The sequence below is a fragment of the Rutidosis leptorrhynchoides genome, chromosome 3, assembly GCF_046630445.1.
Source record: "Rutidosis leptorrhynchoides isolate AG116_Rl617_1_P2 chromosome 3, CSIRO_AGI_Rlap_v1, whole genome shotgun sequence".
NCBI lineage: Eukaryota > Viridiplantae > Streptophyta > Magnoliopsida > Asterales > Asteraceae > Rutidosis > Rutidosis leptorrhynchoides.
In genome coordinates this window covers 304,062,864-304,090,000 of record NC_092335.1, presented here as the reverse complement: position 1 = coordinate 304,090,000, position 27,137 = coordinate 304,062,864, and the positions used below count along the sequence as shown (strand labels likewise).

General features: G+C 33.1%; 1 protein-coding gene across 1 annotated transcript in view; it reads left to right on the top strand.

Moving 5' to 3' along the window:
* Window positions 1-24,150, top strand: part of LOC139897426 (structural maintenance of chromosomes protein 3-like) — a 25,109-nt gene extending 959 nt beyond the window's left edge. Inside the window, exons 2-31 of the mRNA XM_071880119.1 lie at window positions 179-218; window positions 361-436; window positions 612-650; window positions 752-819; window positions 910-981; window positions 1,678-1,757; window positions 1,864-1,942; window positions 2,028-2,145; window positions 2,220-2,395; window positions 2,527-2,772; window positions 2,915-3,036; window positions 3,569-3,713; window positions 16,021-16,193; window positions 16,290-16,389; window positions 16,785-16,921; window positions 17,001-17,202; window positions 18,144-18,231; window positions 18,353-18,502; window positions 18,813-18,964; window positions 19,074-19,265; window positions 19,752-19,935; window positions 20,030-20,100; window positions 20,190-20,341; window positions 20,421-20,583; window positions 20,898-21,044; window positions 21,144-21,236; window positions 21,320-21,494; window positions 22,152-22,353; window positions 23,042-23,107; window positions 23,192-24,150. Of these exons, the coding sequence (XP_071736220.1) occupies window positions 204-218; window positions 361-436; window positions 612-650; window positions 752-819; window positions 910-981; window positions 1,678-1,757; window positions 1,864-1,942; window positions 2,028-2,145; window positions 2,220-2,395; window positions 2,527-2,772; window positions 2,915-3,036; window positions 3,569-3,713; window positions 16,021-16,193; window positions 16,290-16,389; window positions 16,785-16,921; window positions 17,001-17,202; window positions 18,144-18,231; window positions 18,353-18,502; window positions 18,813-18,964; window positions 19,074-19,265; window positions 19,752-19,935; window positions 20,030-20,100; window positions 20,190-20,341; window positions 20,421-20,583; window positions 20,898-21,044; window positions 21,144-21,236; window positions 21,320-21,494; window positions 22,152-22,342 (3,606 nt within the window). The 5' untranslated portion in view covers window positions 179-203 and the 3' untranslated portion in view covers window positions 22,343-22,353; window positions 23,042-23,107; window positions 23,192-24,150. The remainder of the gene's footprint in view (window positions 1-178; window positions 219-360; window positions 437-611; window positions 651-751; window positions 820-909; window positions 982-1,677; window positions 1,758-1,863; window positions 1,943-2,027; window positions 2,146-2,219; window positions 2,396-2,526; window positions 2,773-2,914; window positions 3,037-3,568; window positions 3,714-16,020; window positions 16,194-16,289; window positions 16,390-16,784; window positions 16,922-17,000; window positions 17,203-18,143; window positions 18,232-18,352; window positions 18,503-18,812; window positions 18,965-19,073; window positions 19,266-19,751; window positions 19,936-20,029; window positions 20,101-20,189; window positions 20,342-20,420; window positions 20,584-20,897; window positions 21,045-21,143; window positions 21,237-21,319; window positions 21,495-22,151; window positions 22,354-23,041; window positions 23,108-23,191) is intronic.
* The last annotated feature ends 2,987 nt before the right edge of the window (window positions 24,151-27,137 follow it).

Here is a 27,137-nt window from a genome sequence, read left to right as displayed (position 1 = left end):
TATTTTAATTGCTCTTTTCATAAAATTCACTGTTGGCCAGTGTTAAAAAAATATCATACATTAACTTTCACTTTACTGAATATTGTTTGTTCTATTTGTTGTTACTTCCAGTAATATTGATGATGATTGGTTTCTCATATAATGCCTCCTTGTTAACTTCTTAATATGATTACTGTAGGTTTGAGCGAAATAAGTTTATCAGAATGTATATAAAGCAGGTATTTGGTTTAGTTCACTTACTGTGTTTTCTCTTTTTCATTCTGTCTAATATCTTTTTTCTTATTGTCTTGGTCTTGACTTTCTTTTTTCTTATTATATGTATCTTCGTTTTAAAATTTTGCATGTGAGACTATACTGCAGGTCATAATCGAAGGGTTTAAGAGCTATAAAGAGCAAGTTGCTACTGAAGACTTCAGTCCTAAAGTTAACTGTGTTGGTATGATATATGTTTATGTTCTTTGACAGTTTTTCTCAGTTAGTCTTATATATATATATATATATATATATATATATATATATATATATATATATATATATATATATATATATGTATATATGTCTACATTTCTGTTGTAACATTTTTTACTGCTGTAATACTGTAAATAATGCAGTTGGTGCTAATGGATCTGGGAAGTCAATTTTTTTTCATGGTATGTGTAATATTGTATTTGTTTATTTATTTTCGCACTTGTTTGGTTACATATGTTTAACTAATGGAAATGGTTTCATCCAACTCAATTCAATTCTGCAGCAATTCTTTTTGTAATAAGCGACCTCTTTCATAACTTGCTCAATGAAGATAGGCATGCCTTTCTCCATGTATGTTGGTTACATTTTTCTGTCCTATCTGGTAGCTTATTAACTGCTTGGTTACATATTAATTACCAATATCATGTGAACATATCTCAGGAAGGTGCAGGACACCAAGTTCTATCAGCTTTTGTTGAGATTGTATTTGATAATTCCGATAATCGTATCCCGGTAATTCTCATCCTCTATTAATGATCATATATTTTTGTATGCCTGTAGGTCGTTTATTATTCTATCTCATTTTTTTTTTTATTTGGTGATTCAAACTCCAATTACAAAATGTGATTTACTAAAATGAAAGTCTGAAGGGCCTGCGTGCCTTATCTTTGTTACAATCAACCTTTTACGTGCCAATAGTTATTCTCAAGTATGGGTTAGTTGTGCAACGAACAACTAAGATTTTACCGAGATATATAATTCTAAATTTTATATTGTTGATCGAAAAACAAAACTCAAGGGAACAAATACGGCAGACAATTTACACGTAGCTGTGTTTTAGATGTTAGGAATTCATGTTCTATACGTATCTGGAAGGTACTAAAGTGTCACTCTCAAGTGTCAACGCTGATGATGTAGACATTACGAACCATAATAGCTCAGATGGTTAGTTGAACAAAGTTTCAAAATTTATGAACATGTTTCTAAAAATGTTGTACCTAATACAGAATTTATATTTTTTACACATATTTGGTTGTTTGCGTGCCTGGTGACTTGCTGTTTAGTTTGTCATAAATCATAATATCAAATACTTGCATTGCTATATTTTGTATATTAACTTTTGTTGGTATGGTATCTGTTCCATTTACGAAACTTGTGAAGTTACTAATTTAATATTTTTGGCTGCTTATCTATTTGTACCATCTCAAGGTCGATAAAGAGGAGGTGCGTTTGAGGAGAACTATCGATACAAAAAGAGATGAATATTTCTTGGATGGAAAGCATATAACGTGAGTACCATCATTTTGATAATATATTTCTTTTAACCTACCATGTTGTCTTATTGAACGCTCATTTAGGTTGTTGAGTGTCGTCATGATTAATCCAATATTGTAGGAAAACTGAAGTAATGAATCTTTTGGAAAGTGCTGGGTTCTCCCGATCCAATCCGTATTACGTTGTGCAACAGGGGAAAGTATGACCTCTCTTTCATCTGATTTTGCTCAGTGTGGTGTAGCATTAACATGTGTTATTAATATCCATGGCTCTTATCATCGTAGATCGCATCATTGACTTTAATGAAAGATTCAGAACGTCTTGATCTACTCAAGGAAATTGGCGGTACTCGAGTTTATGAAGAACGTCGCCGTGAAAGCTTGAAAATTATGCAAGAGACTGGTAAGTTATTGTTATTTTAGTTGTATGATTATGCATCTGTTGATTGTTTTCTTATATCGTTAATGATATATCAGGAAATAAGAGGAATCATATAATTCAAGTTGTACAATACTTGGATGAGAGATTACATGAGCTGAATGAAGAGAAAGCAGAGTTGAGAAAGTATGAACAGCTTGAGAAACAGAGAAAGTCTCTAGAATACACCATTTATGATAAAAAACTTAATGGTGCACGTCGCAAATTGGCTGAAGTAATTCAAACTTCTTTTCTTTGTTGAATTGTCTGGCTGGCTTTCTAGAGTTATTGCTTATTAAGAATTTAAGAATTAAGAATCTCTATATTTGCATGGTGCCTAATGTGAACATGCCTCACTAAGTGCAGGTTGATGAGAAGAGAAATGCTATTTCTAATAAATTAGTTACCAATCATAACTTATCGGTGGATCAAGAGGAAGAAATTAAGAAGTTAGACAAGTTATATAAGGATTTAACAAGAGAAGTACAAGATTTAACCCGAGAAAAAGAGGCAATAGAAAAGCAGCTTACAGAAGCTATTAAAAAGCACACAGAGGTTGAGCTTGACGTCAAAGATCTCGAAGAACGAATCACGGGGAGTAGTAGAGCAAAGGTATTCTCGACTTACACTTATATATTACAAAAATAATTTTACTGTCTACATGTGGAAAGATGCCTTCTAAAACGAATCAAAGAAATCGTGTTTATTTCATCAAGGCTGATTCAAAATATGTCTTTGATATTCGTTGCTGTAGGATGAAGTAGGAAAACAGCTTGAGGTTTTACGTAGAGAAATTCAGGGATCAACAGCAGAGCTGAACAAAATCAGACTGTTGTATAATGATCAAGTTAAAAAGGAGGAGGATATCACCAAAGGGTAATGTCACTGTTTAAAAACACTATATGTATGTATGTGCCAAACTGCCAGTGTGCCACATATTAGAAAAAAACTGCTTTTTTTGAAATATTTATTGTCTTCTTTTATTAAAATTCTTTTTAATCAGTTGAAATGACCGATTACTCTAAATATTTAGGACAATTCGTGGTGTATATATTTGAGTTAAATTTAAGGGGTGTGTGAGTTTGCCTTTCAAAAAAAAAAAAAAAAAAAAAAATTACTCTAAATAAAGTCTCAAATGTGCCGCAGGTCTATTAGAGTGTATTTAGAAACTATACACACTATGAATATAATTGATATGCCAGCTATTCTAGAGAATATATGATACACATGCTAAATATATACACTCTAATAAGGTCTTCTCTCTCTCTCTATATATATATATATATATATATATATATATATATATATATATATATATATATATATATATATGCTTTTTGTTATATGTTTTGACTGTGTATATTTAACTTCCTATTTGTAATTTGTGTGTTTACTGTATTCGTGATAGTATCATGCTACGGGAAAAGCAGCTCAGTCTACTCTATCAGAAACAAGGTCGTGCAACTCAGTTTCGCTCTAAAGCTGCACGTGATGAATGGCTTCAAAAAGATATTGATAAGTATGAAAAGGTTCTGTTTTCAAACAATAAGCAGGTAATCATTGAAATGTCCCGTTCTTATTGATTAAAAACGTTCCATATTAATTGATTTCGTTGCGATTGTTGGGATAATTGTTGCGATTGCTGTTGTTGTTGTATTGGTGATTCTTATCACCATTTTCCTCCCACTTTCTTTTGACTTGCTTCACATTGGCCTCTTCAGCAGTCTGTTCTTTAATTCTTTCTTCAATCTGGTTCACTAGTTTGTGAGCCATTCTACATGCCTGTTGTATAGAGGCGGGCTCGTGTGAACTTATATCTTCTTGAATTCTTTCCGGTAATCCTTTCACAAATGCGTCGATCTTCTCTTCCTCATCTTCGAATGCTCCCGGACACAATAGGCACAATTCTGTGAATCGTCTTTCGTACGTGGTAATATCAAATCCTTGGGTTCGTAACCCTCTAAGTTCTGTCTTGAGCTTATTGACCTCGGTTCTGGGACGGTACTTCTCGTTCATCAAGTGCTTGAATGCTGACCACGGTAGTGCGTACGCATCGTCTTGTCCCACTTGCTCTAGATAGGTATTCCACCATGTTAACGCAGAACCTGTGAAGGTATGCGTAGCGTACTTCACTTTGTCCTCTTCAGTACACTTACTTATGGCAAACACCGATTCGACCTTCTCGGTCCACCGTTTCAATCCGATCGGTCCTTCGGTTCCATCAAATTCCAAAGGTTTGCAGGCAGTGAATTCTTTGTAGGTGCATCCTACACGATTTCCTGTACTGCTAGATCCAAGGTTATTGTTGGTATGTAGCGCAGCCTGTACTGCGGCTATGTTTGAAGCTAGAAAAGTACGGAATTCCTCTTCATTCATATTCACGGTGTGTCGAGTAGTCGGTGCCATTTCCTTCAAAATAGTCAAATGGAACAAGTTAATCATACAGAATATTAAGAGTAGTTAATAGTATTTCGTAGCATAATATGAACTCATTTATAAAAGCTTTTTCTTCATATTAGCGTTTTATAAGTTTAAATTCGGGTAGTACCTACCCGTTAAGTTCATACTTAGTAGCTAATATACAATTCAACTACTACAATTCTATATGAAAAACTGATTATAATAATATTTCGCGTTCAAACTTTTATACAATATTTTACAAACTTACAATACCGCTTATTTTACATAAAGCATGAAATATAGCACACAATAACTTTGATACAAGATAGTTGTGAAGATAATTCTAGCTAGTACACAAGTCGTTCAGCAAAGACAATAAAGACACGTAATTCATACGTCCAGAAACAAGTCATGCATTCTGGTTTTACTAGGATTACTTCCCATCCTTGGTCTTGTGGAACATAACCGTTATGGCCGTTGATAAGACAGCGTGTTGTAACATCGTCAAAAGGACGAGGGTTACGTAATGTCCAACAGTCCCGTAACAATCTAAAAACCTCATTTCTTACCCCAATTACCGACTCCGTCACTTGTGGAAACGTTTTGTTTAATAGTTGTAGCCCGATGTTCTTGTTCTCACTTTGGTGAGAAGCGAACATTACTAATCCGTAAGCATAACATGGTTCTTTATGTTGCATGTTAGCCGCTTTTTCTAAATCACGAAGTCCAATATTCGGATATATTGAGTCAAAATAATTTCTTAACCCGTTGCGTAAAATAGCATTTGGGTTCCCCGCAATATATGCGTCAAAGTAAACACATCGTAACTTATGGGTTTCCCAATGTGCTATCCCCCATCTTTCAAACGAAAGTCTCTTATAAACCAAGACATTCTTGGAACGTTCTTCGAATGTCTTACAAACTGATCTCGCCTTAAATAGTTGTGCCGAGGAATTCTTGCCGACTCTAGACAAGATTTCATCAATCATGTCTCCGGGTAGGTCTCTTAAAATATTGGGTTGTCTATCCATTTTGTGTTTTTAAACTGTAAAATAGACAAGAGTTAGATTCATAAAAAAATACTTATTAATACAAGCAATTTTTACATATATCATAAAGCATAAGAACACTATATTACATATATTACACCACACGAATACAACTATCTTATTCCGACTCGCTCGTTTTTTCTTCTTCGGTTTTGGTTCGTTTTGCCAAGTTTCTAGGGATATATGATGTTCCCCTAATACGAGCCGTCGTTGTCCACATTGGTTTAGAAAAACCTGGTGGTTTAGAGGTTCCCGGGTCATTGTTACAACTTAAGGACTTCGGGGGTTGACGATACATATAAAGTTCATCGGGGTTGGAATTAGATTTCTCTATTTTTATGCCCTTTCCCTTATTATTTTCTTTTGCCTTTTTAAATTCAGTTGGGGTAATTTCTATAACATCATTGGAATTCTCGTCGGAATCCGATTCATCGGAGAATTGGTAATCCTCCCAATATTTTGCTTCCTTGGCGGAAACACCATTGACCATAATTAACCTTGGTCGGTTGGTTGAGGATTCTCTTTTACTTAACCGTTTTATTATTTCCCCCACCGGTTCCGATTCTTCTTCCGGTTCCGATTCTTCTTCCGGTTCCGATTCTTCTTCCGGTTCCGACTCTTCTTCCGGTTCCTCTTCGGGAACTTGTGAATTAGTCCACGAATCATTCCAATTTACATTTGACTCTTCATTATTATTAGGTGAGTCAATGGGACTTGTTCTAGAGGTAGACATCTATCACATAATATCAAACACGTTAAGAGATTAATATATCACATAATATTCATATGTTAAAAATATATAGTTTCCAACAAAAATGTTAAGCAATCATTTTTAAAGAAAACACGGTCGAAGTCCAGAATCACTAATGCATCCTAACAAACTCGATAAGACACACTAATGCAAATTTTCTGGTTCTCTAAGACCAACGCTCTGATACCAACTGAAATGTCCCGTTCTTATTGATTAAAAACGTTCCATATTAATTGATTTCGTTGCGAGGTTTTGACCTCTATATGAGACGTTTTTCAAAGACTGCATTCATTTTTAAAACAAACCATAACCTTTATTTCATAGATAAAGGTTTTAAAAAGCTTTACGTAGATTATCAAATAATGATAATCTAAAATATCCTGTTTACACACGACCATTACATAATGGTTTACAATACAAATATGTTACAACAAAATAAGTTTCTTGAATGCAGTTTTTACACAATATCATACAAGTATGGACTCTAAATCTCGTCCTTATTTAAGTATGCGACAGCGGAAGCTCTTAATAATCACCTGAGAATAAACATGCTTAAAACGTCAACAAAAATGTTGGTGAGTTATAGGTTTAACCTATATATATCAAATCAATAATAATAGACCACAAGATTTCATATTTCAATACACATCCCATACATAGAGATAAAAATCATTCATATGGTGAACACCTGGTAACCGACATTAACAAGATGCATATATAAGAATATCCCCATCATTCCGGGACACCCTTCGGATATGATATAAATTTCGAAGTACTAAAGCATCCGGTACTTTGGATGGGGTTTGTTAGGCCCAATAGATCTATCTTTAGGATTCGCGTCAATTAGGGTGTCTGTTCCCTAATTCTTAGATTACCAGACTTAATAAAAAGGGGCATATTGATGTTTTGTTATTAGTACAGATTATCAATTTATTTTACCCATAGAGTTCAATATGAAACCATAGCAATCTGATTCACTCAAAACGGATTTAAAATGAAGAAGTTATGGGTAAAACAAGATTGGATAATTTTTCTCATTTTAGCTACGTGAAAATTGGTAACAAATCTATTCCAACCATAACTTAATCAACTTGTATTATATATTATGTAATCTTGAGATACCATAGACACGTATACAATGTTTCGACCTATCATGTCGACACATCTATATATATTTCGGAACAACCATAGACACTCTATATGTGAATGTTGGAGTTAGCTATACAGGGTTGAGGTTGATTCCAAAATATATATAGTTTGAGTTGTGATCAATACTGAGATACGTATACACTGGGTCGTGGATTGATTCAAGATAATATTTATCAATTTATTTCTGTACATCTAACTGTGGACAACTAGTTGTAGGTTACTAACGAGGACAGCTGACTTAATAAACTTAAAACATCAAAATATATTAAAAGTGTTGTAAATATATTTTGAACATACTTTGATATATATATGTATATATTGTTATAGGTTCGTGAATCAACCAGTGGCCAAGTCTTACTTCCCGACGAAGTAAAAATCTGTGAAAGTGAGTTATAGTCCCACTTTTAAAATCTAATATTTTTGGGATGAGAATACATGCAGGTTTTATAAATGATTTACAAAATAGACACAAGTACGTGAAACTACATTCTATGGTTGAATTATCGAAATCGAATATGCCCCTTTTTATTAAGTCTGGTAATCTAAGAATTAGGGAACAGACACCCTAATTGACGCGAATCCTAAAGATAGATCTATTGGGCCTAACAAACCCCATCCAAAGTACCGGATGCTTTAGTACTTCGAAATTTATATCATATCCGAAGGGTGTCCCGGAATGATGGGGATATTCTTATATATGCATCTTGTTATTGTCGGTTACCAGGTGTTCACCATATGAATGATTTTTATCTCTATGTATGGGATGTGTATTGAAATATGAAATCTTGTGGTCTATTGTTACGATTTGATATATATAGGTTAAACCTATAACTCACCAACATTTTTGTTGACGTTTTAAGCATGTTTATTCTCAGGTGATTATTAAGAGCTTCCGCTGTCGCATACTTAAATAAGGACAAGATTTGGAGTCCATGCTTGTATGATATTGTGTAAAAACTGCATTCAAGAAACTTATTTTGTTGTAACATATTTGTATTGTAAACCATTATGTAATGGTCGTGTGTAAACAGGATATTTTAGATTATCATTATTTGATAATCTACGTAAAGCTTTTTAAACCTTTATTGATGAAATAAAGGTTATGGTTTGTTTAAAAATGAATGCAGTCTTTGAAAAAACGTCTCATATAGAGGTCAAAACCTCGCAACGAAATCAATTAATATGGAACGTTTTTAATCAATAAGAACGGGACATTAGTTTTTACACAATATCATACAAGCATGGACTCCAAATCTCGTCCTTATTTAAGTATGCGACAGCGGAAGCTCTTAATAATCACCTGAGAATAAACATGCTTAAAACGTCAACAAAAATGTTGGTGAGTTATAGGTTTAACCTATATATATCAAATCATAATAATAGACCACAAGATTTCATATTTCAATACACATCCCATACATAGAGATAAAAATCATTCATATGGTGAACACCTGGTAACCGACATTAACAAGATGCATATATAAGAATATCCCCATCATTCCGGGACACCCTTCGGATATGATATAAATTTCGAAGTACTAAAGCATCCGGTTCTTTGGATGGGGTTTGTTAGGCCCAATAGATCTATCTTTAGGATTCGCGTCAATTAGGGTGTCTGTTCCCTAATTCTTAGTTTACCAGACTTAATAAAAAGGGGCATATTCGATTTCGATAATTCAACCATAGAATGTAGTTTCACGTACTTGTGTCTACTTTGTAAATCATTTATAAAACCTGCATGTATTCTCATCCCAAAAATATTAGATTTTAAAAGTGGGACTATAACTCACTTTCACAGATTTTTACTTCGTCGGGAAGTAAGACTTGGCCACTGGTTGATTCACGAACCTATAACAATATATACATATATATCAAAGTATGTTCAAAATATATTTACAACACTTTTAATATATTTTGATGTTTTAAGTTTATTAAGTCAGCTGTCCTCGTTAGTAACCTACAACTAGTTGTCCACAATTAGATGTACAGAAATAAATTGATAAATATTATCTTGAATCAATCCACGACCCAGTGTATACGTATCTCAGTATTGATCACAACTCAAACTATATATATTTTGGAATCAACCTCAACCCTGTATAGCTAACTCCAACATTCACATATAGAGTGTCTATGGTTGTTCCGAAATATATATAGATGTGTCGACATGATAGGTCGAAACATTGTATACGTGTCTATGGTATCTCAAGATTACATAATATACAATACAAGTTGATTAAGTTATGGTTGGAATAGATTTGTTACCAATTTTCACGTAGCTAAAATGAGAAAAATTATCCAATCTTGTTTTACCCATAACTTCTTCATTTTAAATCCGTTTTGAGTGAATCAAATTGCTATGGTTTCATATTGAACTCTATTTTATGAATCTAAACAGAAAAGTATAGGTTTATAGTCGAAAAAATAAGTTACAAGTCGTTTTTGTAAAGGTAGTCATTTCAGTCGAAAGAACGACGTCTAGATGACCATTTTAGAAAACATACTTCCACTTTGAGTTTAATCATAATTTTTGGATATAGTTTCATGTTCATAATAAAAATCATTTTCTCAGAATAACAACTTTAAAATCAAAGTTTATCATAGTTTTTAATTAACTAACCCAAAACAGCCCGCGGTGTTACTACGACGGCGTAAATCCGGTTTTACGGTGTTTTTCGTGTTTCCAGGTTTTAAATCATTAAGTTAGAATATCATATAGATATAGAACATGTGTTTAGTTGATTTTAAAAGTCAAGTTAGAAGGATTAACTTTTGTTTGCGAACAAGTTTAGAATTAACTAAACTATGTTCTAGTGATTACAAGTTTAAACCTTCGAATAAGATAGCTTTATATGTATGAATCGAATGATGTTATGAACATCATTACTACCTTAAGTTCCTTGGATAAACCTACTGGAAAAGAGAAAAATGGATCTAGCTTCAATGGATCCTTGGATGGCTCGAAGTTCTTGAAGCAGAATCATGACACGAAAACAAGTTCAAGTAAGATCATCACTTGAAATAAGATTGTTATAGTTATAGAAATTGAACCAAAGTTTGAATATGATTATTACCTTGTATTAGAATGATAACCTACTGTAAGAAACAAAGATTTCTTGAGGTTGGATGATCACCTTACAAGATTGGAAGTGAGCTAGCAAACTTGAAAAACAGTTATGGGTAAAACATAGCAATTTATATCTCTCCTTACAGATTTATTTTATGTAAAAGGATGCGTTAGTGTTCTCTCTCCTAAAAGGCGATCTGGCACTGTTCACTGCCTTCCACCCTCGAATTTTTAGTTTTTTTCTTTTGATTTTTACATCTCACCACCCCCACCAATCGATTCATACAAACTCGAATTGCAAACCCTGAAATTTTCATTCAGATCCGACCAGCACCGCCATCCCACCCGCCGCCTCCTCCGGCTGCCGGAATTACACGCGCCGGCGCGTGAACCTCCTATCCACCGCCGTTCGCTGCCGTTTTCTTCCAGTAAGACTATCTTGGATTTCCGACCAAAACCCAGGTGAATATAGGTCTGATTTGTTGCTTTCAAATTTGTGTTATAGTTTTAAGAAACCTGCTATTTCTGTTATTGCTTTCTGTTGAGTATCATGGTGTCCAAGAAGAAGAAAAAGCACCAAGATTTAATGGAGAGTGCTACTTGGGTTTTGCGAAACCCATCGGTTAGTCGTGGAACATCGGATGCGACTTCTAAAAGTGGAGAAACGTTTTCATCTGATTCTGATGGGGATCGTTCATCTCCGATTATGGATGATGTCGTACGTTCCAATCTGATGGTAGATGAAGTTGATCAGCCAAATAAGAACGACGGAGATGTGCCAATTGATCAACCTGGGAAGGATAATCGTGATTCAGAAAGGAAGATTCTGAAAACCTATAGTTCTAGAAAGAGGAAGGGTATAGTGAACCAGCTGATTGAAGTTGGTGAAGGTCCGTCAAAGGAAAAGAAGAGTGCTCAATTTGTTCCTTATGTTGGTGATTCTTCTATTCCTGCTAATGAAAAAATTCTCCCAGAAGTAATTAAAAAACGCAAGGGTAACAGGAAGAAAGGTGGGTATGGTAAGAATTCTGTTGTAACTGATCATTCTATTGATGATATTGTTGCTAGTAACGATGATATTATTGCTAAATCTATTGGTGAAACTATTGCTGTTGCTAAACCGGCTAGTCCTGTGGTATTCTTTAAAAGTTCTAAAGATGGTAATTATAATGCGGTTGATGTAAACCTACTTGCTGCTGCTGAGAATGCTGCTAAATTATTTAAGAATGATGGTATTAGAGAGTCAATTGTTGTTCCGGATGATTTCTCCCAATTTACATTGGGTGACAATGTAAACTTAATGAATACGCGGGATAATAATAGCGGTGATAAAGATAATGTTGTATCTGGGATTAATTCTACAAAAATGGAAGGGGTTGAGACTAGTGATGGGCAAGACAATACAAATACTAAAACCCCAAGAGCATGGGTAAATCCAAACATCACTTTTGCTGACTTCTTAAAACAAAACAAAGATGAAGAAGAATTAAAAATGGAGTTCATTCCTCCACTTTTAATGTCTAATGGTCAAAAGAGAGTAGTTTTCTCCGCTGAGGAGGTTAAGAAGGGCGGTAGTGCTTTTTCTCTTCAATTATATGGGTATTTTATTGGAACTTCAATGGAATATAGGGTTGTTAACGCCCATCTAAGGAGAATGTGGCGAAGGTATGACCTTAAAGAAATCGTCAAAACAGCTGCAGGATTTTATTTATGCAAATTTAATAATGAAAAGGGTATGAAGGAGGTTCTTGAGAGTGGTCCATGGTTAGTTAATAATGTTCCTTTTTTCGTGAATCAGTGGGAACCTGGGGTTTGGCTTGAAAAAATTGAACCTGAAAAAGTTCCAATTTGGATTTGCATTCACAATATACCCATTGAACTATGGAGTGGTAGAAGTATAGGTAAACTTGTTAGTGGTATTGGTAGGCCTATGTTGATGGACAAAGTTACTTCAGAGAGATGTTTAAGTAAAAGTGGAAGACTAGGTTTTGCTAGAGTTTTGACTGAAGTCAATGCAGCTGATGACCTTCCTAGCGTTGTCGAATTTTCCTATCCTGCGATTGGTTCTTTTCCAGCCAAAGTGGGTAAACTTGAGGTGACTTATCAATGGAAACCGCCTTTATGCACTCATTGCAAAGTGTTTGGGCACTCTTTCAATACTTGTAAAATTAGGCCTAAAACAGAAGATGAAGTTTCAGCACAAGTGTTAAAAGACGCTTTGAAAAACAACAATGATGGTGAAACAGTTGATTTAATTAACCAGTGTGTCGAGGATGGCTCTAAAGATGTTAGTAAGAAAGGAAGGGTATTTCATAAGTTGAATTTTGATAATAATAAAAGTCAATGGCAGTCAACAGAAGCAAAAGGTATCAAGCAAAATGGAGTTAAGAATAATCATGGTATTAAAGATAATATTGTTGTGGAGGAAACAAATTGGAATGTGGAGTCCCAGAAAAATCGAAATCAGAATGTTTTAAGGAAAAGAGATAAAGGGAAGGACATCGATGGTGAAGGTAGTAATAAGACATATTCCAAAGATAGAATTGAAACAAACAATCCTTTTTATGTACTAGTAGATGATGAGGGTAATGGTGATTGATGTTAAGTTTGGTAATACTGCTCCGAAATCAGGGTATTCTACATCTTGTTAGTCTCTTACTTTATATCTAGTATAGGTCCTCGAGTTTCGCCCATATTAGTGTTACTCATGTTGTAATCCTCGTTGTATCATTTCCTTATCAATAAAATTATATTGCTTTTCAAAAAAAAAAAAAAAAAAAAAAAAAAAAAAAAAAAAAAAAAAAGGGGCATATTCGATTTCGATAATTCAACCATAGAATGTAGTTTCACGTACTTGTGTCTATTTTGTAAATCATTTATAAAACCTGCATGTATTCTCATCCCAAAAATATTAGATTTTAAAAGTGGGACTATAACTCACTTTCACAGATTTTTACTTCGTCGGGAAGTAAGACTTGGCCACTGGTTGATTCACGAACCTATAACAATATATACATATATATCAAAGTATGTTCAAAATATATTTACAACACTTTTAATATATTTTGATGTTTTAAGTTTATTAAGTCAGCTGTCCTCGTTAGTAACCTACAACTAGTTGTCCACAGTTAGATGTACAGAAATAAATCGATAAATATTATCTTGAATCAATCCACGACCCAGTGTATACGTATCTCAGTATTGATCACAACTCAAACTATATATATTTTGGAATCAACCTCAACCCTGTATAGCTAACTCCAACATTCACATATAGAGTGTCTATGGTTGTTCCGAAATATATATAGATGTGTCGACATGATAGGTCGAAACATTGTATACGTGTCTATGGTATCTCAAGATTACATAATATACAATACAAGTTGATTAAGTTATGGTTGGAATAGATTTGTTACCAATTTTCACGTAGCTAAAATGAGAAAAATTATCCAATCTTGTTTTACCCATAACTTCTTCATTTTAAATCCGTTTTGAGTGAATCAAATTGCTATGGTTTCATATTGAACTCTATTTTATGAATCTAAACAGAAAAGTATAGGTTTATAGTCGGAGAAATAAGTTACAAGTCGTTTTTGTAAAGGTAGTCATTTCAGTCGAAAGAACGACGTCTAGATGACCATTTTAGAAAACATACTTCCACTTTGAGTTTAACCATAATTTTTGGATATAGTTTCATGTTCATAATAAAAATCATTTTCTCAGAATAACAACTTTTAAATCAAAGTTTATCATAGTTTTTAATTAACTAACCCAAAACAGCCCGCGGTGTTACTACGACGGCGTAAATCCGGTTTTACGGTGTTTTTCGTGTTTTCAGGTTTTAAATCATTAAGTTAGCATATCATATAGATATAGAACATGTGTTTAGTTGATTTTAAAAGTCAAGTTAGAAGGATTAACTTTTGTTTGCGAACAAGTTTAGAATTAACTAAACTATGTTCTAGTGATTACAAGTTTAAACCTTCGAATAAGATAGCTTTATATGTATGAATCGAATGATGTTATGAACATCATTACTACCTTAAGTTCCTTGGATAAACCTACTGGAAAAGAGAAAAATGGATCTAGCTTCAACGGATCCTTGGATGGCTCGAAGTTCTTGAAGCAGAATCATGACACGAAAACAAGTTCAAGTAAGATCATCACTTGAAATAAGATTGTTATAGTTATAGAAATTGAACCAAAGTTTGAATATGATTATTACCTTGTATTAGAATGATAATCTACTGTAAGAAACAAAGATTTCTTGAGGTTGGATGATCACCTTACAAGATTGGAAGTGAGCTAGCAAACTTGAAAGTATTCTTGATTTTATGAAACTAGAACTTTTGGAATTTATGAAGAACACTTAGAACTTGAAGATAGAACTTGAGAGAGATCAATTAGATGAAGAAAATTGAAGAATGAAAGTGTTTGTAGGTGTTTTTGGTCGTTGGTGTATGGATTAGATATAAAGGATATGTAATTTTGTTTTCATGTAAATAAGTCATGAATGATTACTCATATTTTTGTATTTTTATGAGATATTTCATGCTAGTTGCCAAATGATGGTTCCCACATGTGTTAGGTGACTCACATGGGCTGCTAAGAGCTGATCATTGGAGTGTATATACCAATAGTACATACATCTAAAAGCTGTGTATTGTACGAGTACGAATACGGGTGCATACGAGTAGAATTGTTGATGAAACTGAACGAGGATGTAATTGTAAGCATTTTTGTTAAGTAGAAGTATTTTGATAAGTGTCTTGAAGTCTTTCAAAAGTGTATGAATACATATTAAAATACTACATGTATATACATTTTAACTGAGTCGTTAAGTCATCGTTAGTCGTTACATGTAAATGTTGTTTTGAAACCTTTAGGTTAACGATCTTGTTAAATGTTGTTAACCCAATGTTTATAATATCAAAAGAGATTTTAAATTATTATATTATCATGATATTATGATGTACAAATATCTCTTAATATGATATATATACATTAAATGTCGTTACAACGATAATCGTTACATATATGTCTCGTTTCAAAATCATTAAGTTAGTAGTCTTGTTTTTACATATGTAGTTCATTGTTAATATACTTAATGATATGTTTACTTATCATAATATCATGTTAACTATATATATAACCATATATATGTCATCATATAGTTTTTACAAGTTTTAACGTTCGTGAATCACCGGTCAACTTGGGTAGTCAATTGTCTATATGAAACCTATTTCAATTAATCAAGTCTTAACAAGTTTGATTGCTTAATATGTTGGAAACATTTAATCATGTAAATATAAATCTCAATTAATATATATAAACATGGAAAAGTTCGGGTCACTACAATCATATATTGCATTTGCATTATTTCATGTTTTTATTTTTATAAATTACGTTGTCTTGCAATCATGTACAATTTTCGTTTGCTATAGGAAAATCTATTAAAGGATGAAATTGGTAAATTAGAAAGAGATCTGGCAGCACAAAATGAACATGTCAAAGGGCGTGAATCAGATATTACTGCTCTAGAAGCTCGAATATCGGGTTATCGTAAAGCCTTTAATCATCACAAGGCAAAGAGAGATGAGCTTCATGATAAGCGGAAGTATACACTTCTTTGTTTCCTTAAACTTTTTTTTTTTTTTTAAATCTTAATATATTCGTTTTGCCAGATACTGAATTTTTTTTGTTACTTATGTAGGTCTTTGTGGGGGGCAGAAAGTGAGCTGACAACCGAAATTGACCGTCTTAAAGCAGAAGTTGTGAAGGCGGAGAAAGCCTTAGATCATGCTACTCCTAGGGTCAGTTATTTTATATTATTTTTGTATATTAGCTCTGTTCTTATACCCTTATTAGGGGCATGTGCATTTTGCCCCTACAGTTGCTTTATTTTTGGAATCTAGAAAAATCTTTGCTTGCAATGTACTATATCTTGATATATCACCAAAATGGCTTGTCTTCTAATTATGTTGCTATATACTAAAATAAGGCCAATGGCATACATACTTGTACCTAAGCACTAATAAGTACAAGTCAGTTGATGATTAATGGTTTAGTTACAATTATTTTATGCATGTCCTAAGTTTTCATTGTCAAGGGCTATTAAAATCTATTAATAAATGTTGTTATTAACCTATATTTATATTTTTATGTTTAAATAATGCTGGTAGTCTGTTGACCTTGTGACATTTAACAGGATATAAGAAGGGGAATCAGTTGTGTTAGGAGAATCTGCAGGGAATACAACATTTCAGGAGTGTATGGTTCAGTTATTGAGTTGCTTGAATGTGATGAAAATTTATTTACTGCAGTTGAAGTCACTGCTGGAAATAGGTTTGCGTTCATCTCTTTTTACAATCCACATTTGGTTTTGTTTGTTTTGCAGTAAACCTGATTTTTTATTTTTATGCAGTTTATTCCATGTGGTGGTTGAAAATGATGAAATTTCAACGCAAGTAATTCGACACCTTAATGTAGAGAAAGGTGGAAGAGTTACATTTATACCTCTTAATAGGGTTAAGGCACCAAATGTCAGTTATCCAAAAATTTCTGACGTGATTCCTCTTCTCAAGAAACTAAAATTTTCTTCTAATTATAATCAAGCATTTGGTCAGGTCAGTAATCACCCATGAATTCTATTATTGACGTTGTGTTGATAAATTCAGACTGTGTCAACATCTGCATGTAAGATCATATTAGAAGTTATTGCCAGCACAATCTAACATGTATGCATATATTTAGTTGCTTCATTTTCAGCAGAAACTAACATGTATACATCCTCAATATCTGCTATATTCAAGTAATTAGTTTAACAAATCTGTAGTATTATTATATCTAATGCACAATATTGCATGAATTGATCAAGGGATACATGTATGTAGCTATACCATAACCCAGTTACCTTATTTTTTTTAATAAATTTATTGTTCTAGTATTGAGTTAAACATTATTGAAGAGAGCACACCACTTAAAAGCATGCCAATTTTCTCTAGTACACTATCTATGATAACATATTATTATGGTCTTACTAGAGGTCAGCCTCATATGTGCTATATATTTAAACATTAAGTGTCTAGGTTTAGTCGGACTCAATTTAATTCCATGGTCCCACATGTTTTCTGGTTTAGTTGATGACAACTTCCACTCAAGTTTCTGACCATGGTTTCTTATGTTTTTATTACATGATATAGTTCTTTATACACACTTAGATAGTTTTTTAAAAATTGATGTCTATAATTAATAATATAAAATTCTTGACGGAGGAAGATTTTGTGTAGGTGTGTGATAACTGTTGAGTTGGAGTGGATCAATGATTCATCTGTTCAACTTTCATATTATCATACTATTTTTCTTCAGATTTATGATAATATGATCAATAACAATAATTGTTCCAAATAGTAGTGGATGTTAAATGTATCTTGATTTGTTACCGAGCATGACTCTCAACATGCATTTACCATGCAGAGATCTACATTTGTTAAGAAGAACCTGTTCATACGCCTTGAACACCTTTAACCTTCCTTTACACAAATATGCACATTTGTTCTTTTCTCAGGTATTTGCTAGAACTGTGATTTGTCGAGATTTGGATGTTGCTACTCGTGTTGCTCGTACTGATGGTTTGGACTGCATTACTGCCCAAGGTTTCTTTGCATTTTTTTTTGTTTTTGTTTTTGTTTTTGTTGTATCCTCTTTTCTGTCACTTATGACCATACCTTTGCTTTGATAAACTTTTTTTTTTTTTTTTTTTTATCATGTTTGTAGGTGACCAAGTAAGCAAAAAAGGTGGTATGACAGGTGGATTTTATGATAAAAGGCGTTCAAAACTGAAGTTTATGAACATCATTCGACAAAATGCCATCTCAATCACTGCAAAGGAAAACGAGCTCCAGAATGTCAGATCTGAACTTCAGAATATCCTTTAGTACCAATATATTTTCTAGTTATACTGGTTTTATCACATTTTATGTCTTTTATATATCTTGTTATGGTTTGCTACATATTTCATACAGTTCCTCATATTTTTGCTTCTTTTCTGTTTTCATCAATTTCTTACTTCTGTTTCCAAAGTATACGCACTTGGTATGTTATAACTTGAAGCATTATCTAATAATATCAGTTTGGGCTTTGCCATTTTCTATTAGTGAAAGGTTGTTTTGCTTTCTCATAGTCAAGTAATCAATTTCTTGAGTTATGATATGTGTTTGGACTTGACTTTTCACACTTATAGACATGAAAATCAATGATATCGTTAATGAGCAGCAGAAGGATGATGCTGAGCTGGCTCATGAGAGATCAAAACTGGAACAGCTCAAGCAAGATGTTGCTAATGCTGACAAGCACATACAAAATAACTCTAAAGCTCTTGAAAAAAAGGTTCCGATTGTTTCTGTTGACAGCTAGTCAAGTTATATCAGTTTATAGTTTTAACCCTTTATATGGTTGATTATTATTATTATTATTTTTTTTAATATTATTTTTGCAGGGGAAGTTGCTTACGAGTGTAGAGACTCAAATAGAGCAGGTGAAAACTAATATTGCTATGAAAAGAGATGAGATGGGAATAGACCTTGTTGATCATTTAACCCCAGATGAAAGGGAGCTTCTGTCACGATTGAATCCAGAAATAGCTGGCCTCAAAGAAAATCTCATAGCCTGCAGGGCAAACCGAGTAAAGGTTTGCTTATTAATATGCTACTGGTGTTACTTAATAAATTATTTATGTGTTGAAGTAGCACAAATGAGTGGGTCAGGTGTGTTGGGTAATGGGTCAAACTGGGTAGTTTTCTTCCGGTGAAAAAGTAAGAGTTTGTCTGTGTTGGGGGGAAGGGGACCCACATCACACTTTCGTTCTTTCGTTTCCATGTTGTATGCTTAAATGTGAATAAAAAAATTATATTATTAAAATGATAATCAAGTCTTTGAATAACAGGATTAGATATGCATGAAAGATAGACTTTGGAAGACTTTTATCCCGTTTGTTTTGATTCACACTTGATTAATTTTTTATTTTATTTTTTTTTTCTTCTAAATAATATGATTGCCTTTGGTGATAAATAAACAACCCAAATAAACCCATTCATTAGTAATATGGTTGATGGTTGAATTTTGCAATTTTTACCTTCTAGTATATATTATCATATATGTATTTCATAATTGGTAGACTGAAACAAGGAAATCAGAGCTTGAGACCAATCTATCAACAAATCTTGTTAGAAGGAAACAAGAACTGGAAGCAGTCAAACAGTCTCCAGAAACTGAGTCATTAAATACCGAGGCAGAAGCAAAGAGACAGGAACTGCAAGATGCAAAAACACATGTCGAAGAAGTGAAAAAACAGCTAAAAAGTCAGAATATCTAGATTCCCTGCATCTAGTTTCTGATATCACTGACCAATTTTTTTTTTAACTAACCTTCACATTTTTTTTTTCCTATCACCAGGAGTGTTAGAAAGCATAGAAGATCGAAACAAGGAACTCAGGAAAATCAACGAAAAGAAGAATGATTTGAAGGTAGTTTTTTTCCTTCACAATGAGGAATTGCAGTTACATATGGACTGTATTTGTCACTGGCAATATACTAACATTTCCTATAAGTGCAGGCTAGCTTGGACAAATATGAAGAGGCCCGCCAAAATGAGGATAAAAAAGCAGAAAAACTTATTAGCAGAAAAAATATTTTACTTGCCAAACAAAAAGAATACTCCAAGAAAATCAGAGAATTGGGTCCATTATCCTCAGATGCGTTTGAAATGTAATTTTAGTCTTCTGACCGTTGTCTGTATTCTCGAAATGTCATACACTTCTCTCTTGTTAACATAGTCAAAATGCAGGCATAAAAAGCAAGAGGGCATAAAGGAAATGTTGCACCAGTGCAATGAGCAATTAAAGCAGTTTAGTCATGTAAACAAGAAAGCACTTGATCAGTGTGCAAACTTTGAAGATCAAAGAGAACAACTCCAGAACCGACAACACGAACTTGATGCTGGTGATGAGGTATACATGTAACCAGTTTTATACATCTTACTTTCTATCATAAATAGTTAGTTGAGGTGGCATTTGGATTACAGTTTATCTTAACCAGGTCAACTCGGTCAAAGAAGTTGAGTTATTAAGTAGCCGGTCACTTTGGTTGAATAGGTTAAACCTGGGAAAGGTTGCCCAAGGTTTATACTAAAGAGCACAATCTTACGGTTAATGGGGATAAGACCCCGGCAAAACATGTATATTAACGATTAAAAATGTATATTTTTTTCACGTGTGATAGAATGTAAGGTAATAATGTGGATTTGACTTGTTTTGTGCACCAGAAAATCAAAGAACTTGTATCGGTACTGGATCAACGTAAGGATGAATCTATAGAGCGTACTTTCAAAGGTGTGGCTAAACATTTTAGGGAAGTATTTTCTGAACTTGTCCAAGGTGGTCATGGGTCTTTGATTATGATGAAGAAGAAGGTTAGTATTTTTTTCAGTTTCATTTATTATGCAAAAACTAACTAATATTCGTGGCACCTGTAAGTTGCAACCTAATGTTATTGAGTTTTAACAAAGCAGGATGTTGATCCAACTGATAATGATTATGATGAGGATGGGCCGCGGGTTGATACAGAGGGCCGTGTTGAAAAATACATTGGTGTTGAAGTGAAGGTATATATATATCCTTTCCAACCTCTTCTATTTTTTTTTTTGAAGTTATATGTTGATGATTTTATGTTTGGGATTCATGTCAGGTTTCTTTTACTGGACAAGGGGAAACACAGTCGATGAAGCAATTGTCCGGGGGTCAGAAGACTGTGGTGGCATTGGCTTTGATATTTGCCATACAACAATGTGACCCGGCTCCGTTTTACCTATTTGACGAGATAGACGCTGCACTTGACCCACAGTACCGAACAGCCGTTGGAAGTATCCTGCCTTTATACTTGAAAACATCTTAATATTGTTTAGAGTTGCCAAATTGTTGGGTGGGGACGGTTATGGAACAATTACTGGCAATGTTGTAAACGGTGGTCGTCTCGACCGACTAGTCGATTTGGTGACTAGCCTGTCCCGTTTTGCCCAAAAACGTCTAATTATACGGTCAACACTAAAATGGGTTAGTCAAAGTCGGTCTGTGATTCTCTGAGTTGGTCAAAGTTAGGATAAAATTTTAATTTTTTACAGACTGACTCGTCTCCACTTCACGACTTTTTCGACTTTGGTTTTGTTCAAAATGATTATATGATTAAAAACCTACTGTATTATATTGGGAACTTTTTGATATTCCTTTTTTTGGACATAATTAATGGAGAAATTTTATGCAACTAAAGTACTCTTTATACGACTTTCTACATTTATCCTTTTAACCTTATTATATTTAACTTGTTTGATGATCAATCCATATATAAGTAGTCTCTCCAAATTGCCTATATATTTGGTGTTCATAACATCTGGTTTATATTTTTTGATACTCTGTGACACTGTTTATATTTAGCTAATCAAGCAGAGTAGCATCTTCAACTTGCATTATGTATCCTAGCTATCTTGTTATATAATTGGTATTCTTAACAACTTGTTTTGTAGATATGGTTCGTCGTTTGGCAGATTCAGCAAGTACACAGTTCATTACAACAACATTTCGACCTGAACTTGTGAAAGTTGCTGACAAGATATACGGTGTCACCCACAAAAATCGAGTCAGTCATGTTAATGTTGTCACCATGGATGAAGCATTGGATTTCATTGAGCATGACCAATCTCACAATGCTGAATGACGCGTGAAATGGTATACAAACTCAATTTGTTTGATTTACATGCTGCAATATTATTTATGTGTTGAGGTGGAATAATCGGAGGGTTGTTACCGGTTATTTTGAAAGGGCTTTGGTTAGGGTTCAAACATTTTTTCCCAAAATTCTATACTATCAAATTTTACATACAGGATTATGAATAACTTTTATAATAATAACATATTCTTTCAAATGATAATGTGAGGTTATATGGCTTCAATATGAATGTTCATTTCTAGCAACTTTTGACCAGTTGACCAGCTTTCTCGTTTTCTGGTTTGTCCTTATATATTTGCCTACTTGAGTTGTGACTTGTAACTCTCCCATTTGATTTGATTAGAAACAAATGCCATAATAGAATATTGCCACGACTTTTGAACAATGAGAAGAATGGAAACACACAAGTTTATTTTGTGAAGGTTTAGAATATTTTAGACACATAAAGTGCTAGTAGAAAATAATATATGTAATTATGTAGCGCGTATATGATAAATGCATCTTGAATAGATTCTTTTCATTTGTTTGGTTAGACTTGTATAAATATTGCATGCTACAAGCAACATATAGATGACTCACATACATGCATTATTATATTCATATTTGTGTAACATAGGTTGTTACAGAAACAGGTGGTTCCGTGAGACGCATTGTTGCTTCCAAACTAATCTATCCATTCTGGTGCAGAAATGCATGCAACATTGACTGGACGATTAAGTTTATTGAAGACACTTCCTTACCTCTCTACCTGTAGTATGTGCATTGCACTTTAGAACTTGACAACAGTTAGGAGCAGCAAACTATAAACTCACCTAACAATTTATTTTTGACATGCAGCGTACAGATTATCAACTGAAGATCTCTCATCACTTGTGTGAACCTGACGATTCAGATAAAGACTTTTTTCTCCGCTGGTCCCTATATCATACCCCATATTGCTAACAGTGTCCTTCGGTTTTTTTTTTTTTTTTTTTGCTTAGAATCCATTGTTTATCAAAAATTTGCAATCAGTATCCTTCTGTCTAACTTTTGTTACATAAGTCCGTTAAATACCATCACATGATCAACATGTGAGGGTAAATTCGTCTTTTACCCTTTTCCCTTCAACCTAGCATCTATCTATGTAAAACAAAAATCAAACTAGTTTCATATCATCCATGAAGTAACCCACAAAAATCAAACCATTTCACAATTTCATTCGGATCTACTACGTAATTTTTTGAAACATCAAATCAAAGCTTAAAACATGTTCATCAGGATCAAACGAATGTACGGCTCGAATTTTGAAGATAAATGCTTGACGTTGCAATAATAACGTGATTTGGCCTCCAGAACAATTTGTACATGTTTTAATCAAATTAACTTGTGCATTTTGTTCGTTTTCATCAGGTGTAGCTTTAGGATACATCAGATTGCGTGGGGATTTATCATAATTCTCAAATTCTCAAAGTCAAACTTTGATCAATCTCAGTCAACAAACCAATTCACCAGTTTCTGTTGTTTTTCAGGCTTAGTGAGTGATCAACGAGTGTTATTCAAGCCATTTCAAGCATCTTTCGTTCATATTTTATCACCTGAAACTTGATAAAACTTGATTTCAATATTCAAGTTGATTTTGGCTGTGATCTTAAAATTCATAGTAATTGGTTGTGTTTTCCAGCTTCGAATTGATTCCTAGATGATCTAGGAAGGTGCAGAAAGATTAATTAACAAGTTTCAAGTTATGAGTTGAAGATTTGCAGCTTGACCTGAATTTGTCACCGGAAAACTCAAAGCTCGCTGGAAAAATTTGTTAAGATCTGAGACAATCTGCTACTGAAAAACAATCTGAAGAGCTATAAAATTAAGTAAAGGAAACTGGAGACGATGAAATAAAAACACAATTTATGATCTATTATATATATATATATATATATATATATATATATATATATATATATATATATATATATATATATATATATATATATATATATATATTAAGAACTTTATATGTTTGTCCTTATTGAAAAAAATAAAGTAAGATACAAGGAAGCTGAAAAATTAAAATTCTTACAGATAACTACTTGAAAGAATGTGAAGTGAATCAAGAGAGATTAAATTTTTTTTCACAAAACATGGAACACGGATAATGGTCTTTTGATATTAAAATTTTAAAATTCTTACTATTTTCATGACGTCTCTTTATATATATATATATATATATATATATATATATATATATATATATATATATATATATATATATATATATATATATACTTTTTTATTTTTATTTTTTTGAGTTGGAGATCTTTTTGGAAGCAATCTCTCTATCCGTCGAATATAGAGAGGGAGAACTTTCTTTACTCTTGGAGTGTTTCACCTCTTTCTTCTAGGTTGGAGGAAGGATTGTCTACGTCTTACCTCCTCATACTCTACACATGTGGGATTGGGTACTGTTGTTGTTGTATGAACATGATACATAAATAAAATATAAATTAAAGTAAATATCGAAAATGGAAAGAATGGATATTTAGCTTACCGAGAAAAATGGTGGGGGTTGTGGAAAAATCAGTGGCCTTGAATTCTCGAGTTTTTCTGAGAGTGGAAAGGAAAAGAGATCAATGAAAAAATAATAAAAAGTGATTTTTGAGTTTTTTTTTTTTTTTTTTTTTTTTTTTAAGGAAGGAAAGGAGTGGGGATGAATGGATAGGAGTGGATTATGTTTGAGGTTTTTATCCATAGTTTTTTCCGTCCATTTTTGGGCGGATTGTGAAGGAAACCAACTCATGTATGTGTATAATTACCAATATATCCTAATAATAACCATCTATTTTCTTTGTATCCTAACTCATCTATATTTAAATAATAGTTATGAATTACGAATAGTTATCTACTACTACGTATCTTTTTTTTTTTCAAGAACTCCTGGTTACTCTTCTATCATGATTTATAAGTTGTTTTTATCAACAAAACTAAATAAAACATATATCATGATTTATAAGTGGTTTTTATCAACAAAAATAAATAAAACATAGGAAGCCTGAAGCAAAAGTGTTGGAGTGCAGATAATAAAATGGAAGATCACGATTAGTAAAATTATACATATAACAACTATTATATCCCTTACATATTATAACAACTATTATATCCCTTAACTAATATGTAGCCGACATAAAAAATAAACATGAACTCACCTAATTTGCAGTATATAATTGATTGATGTACGAAAACTTGAAATATTAATTTGTTCAATTAATGACTCCATATTTTCCCTTTTATTTCTTTTACTTTCTTTCAAACTCGAAAATACATATAAGATATATTATATTCCATTCCATTCCTCCCCATTATAATACTATCTTCTCCTTTCTATCACATTCTTTTCCACCTTTAAAAAAAAAAAACTCGAAAACACAACGTGAATGATGGGATTTAAATTATGATTAAACTAAAAATAAAAAATAAAATATTTTTTATTTAAATTAAATTTAGGACTAAATTGAATTCCAGACCAACTTTAAAATCTATGAAAATTTAATTATATTTGGTCAATTTAGTGCTAGGGTTGTTGTTGTTGTTGTTGTTGTTGATGTTGTTGGTCGAACTTGAAGGTTGACTTTAAATAAGTCAAACTAGGGTTTGAGTCAAAATTATGATTTAGTACATGGGTACTTGAAAGATAGTGTTAATTGGTGTTTTGTAAACATAAACCCTAACTTATTAGTGATTATGGGTAAACCATGAGTTGGTTAATGGTTATAAGTGTAAACTGGTCAAACTTACACTAATACTAGTGTCAAGGTAGTGATAATTAGTGATATAGCTAAATTGAGTATTTAGCTTAATACGTGATTACTTGAAATAGGTGTTTGCTTTATTGGTGATCAAGACTCAAGTATTGTTTCACTTGAAGATACAAGGTGAGTGTAATAATTGTGTGTATGTATGCGTATTTGAATAGTGGACTATGAGTTAGACCACATGTAAAATGGCCTATGAGTTAGACCACGGGACGAGTGGACTATGAGTTAGACCACTAAAGTGGACTATGAGTTAGCCACTTATTAACTAGTGACTTATTATAAGACACTAGAAGTTGTAGGGCGGTCGCCCGGGGTATTAAATGTGTCAATGTGTTGTATGAGTTACAAATAACTATGTGTAAGGTGTTAATTCGTGCTCAATTCATGATTTCGTGTTTATATGATCGTGTATGTTCTGTAACAGTGTATATATGTATCGTATATGTGTATGTATATAAAAGATGATGATGAAGATGATGAAGCTATTATGAATCTAAATTGTTAAACAACACAGTGCCAAAATTCATTGAGTGTAAGGTTACAAGTGTGTTTGGGGAATTAGGGAGAGGGAGAGGTAATCACACACTTTTTGTGTGTGAGTTATGAGGGTTAAGGTTATGATCTAAGCAACTAAGGGAGTATTTGTACTAGCACATTATAACAACAATTCATATCTATTTTAGACCTAACAATCTCCCACTTAGATGTGAATTGTTGTTGATTATCTTCATACTCTTGTACTGTTAGGGGTCTCTTTGATGTCTTGAACTCTCCCCCCTGGGATAGGCTTAGTTGTTGTCTGAAAATGAAGAACCTTCTTCTTTTGAAAGTTTCTCCATTGTCGAATATGAATGATCACAATGCACACCATCTCTTGGTTTTGACATTATTTCTCCCCCTTGGTGTGCGTTGTTCAAATATGTCTTGATGGAATTGAGAGGGGTGTAGGAAAGAGCTTGTTTGATGATTTTCTTTAACTCCCCCTTAAATGATGA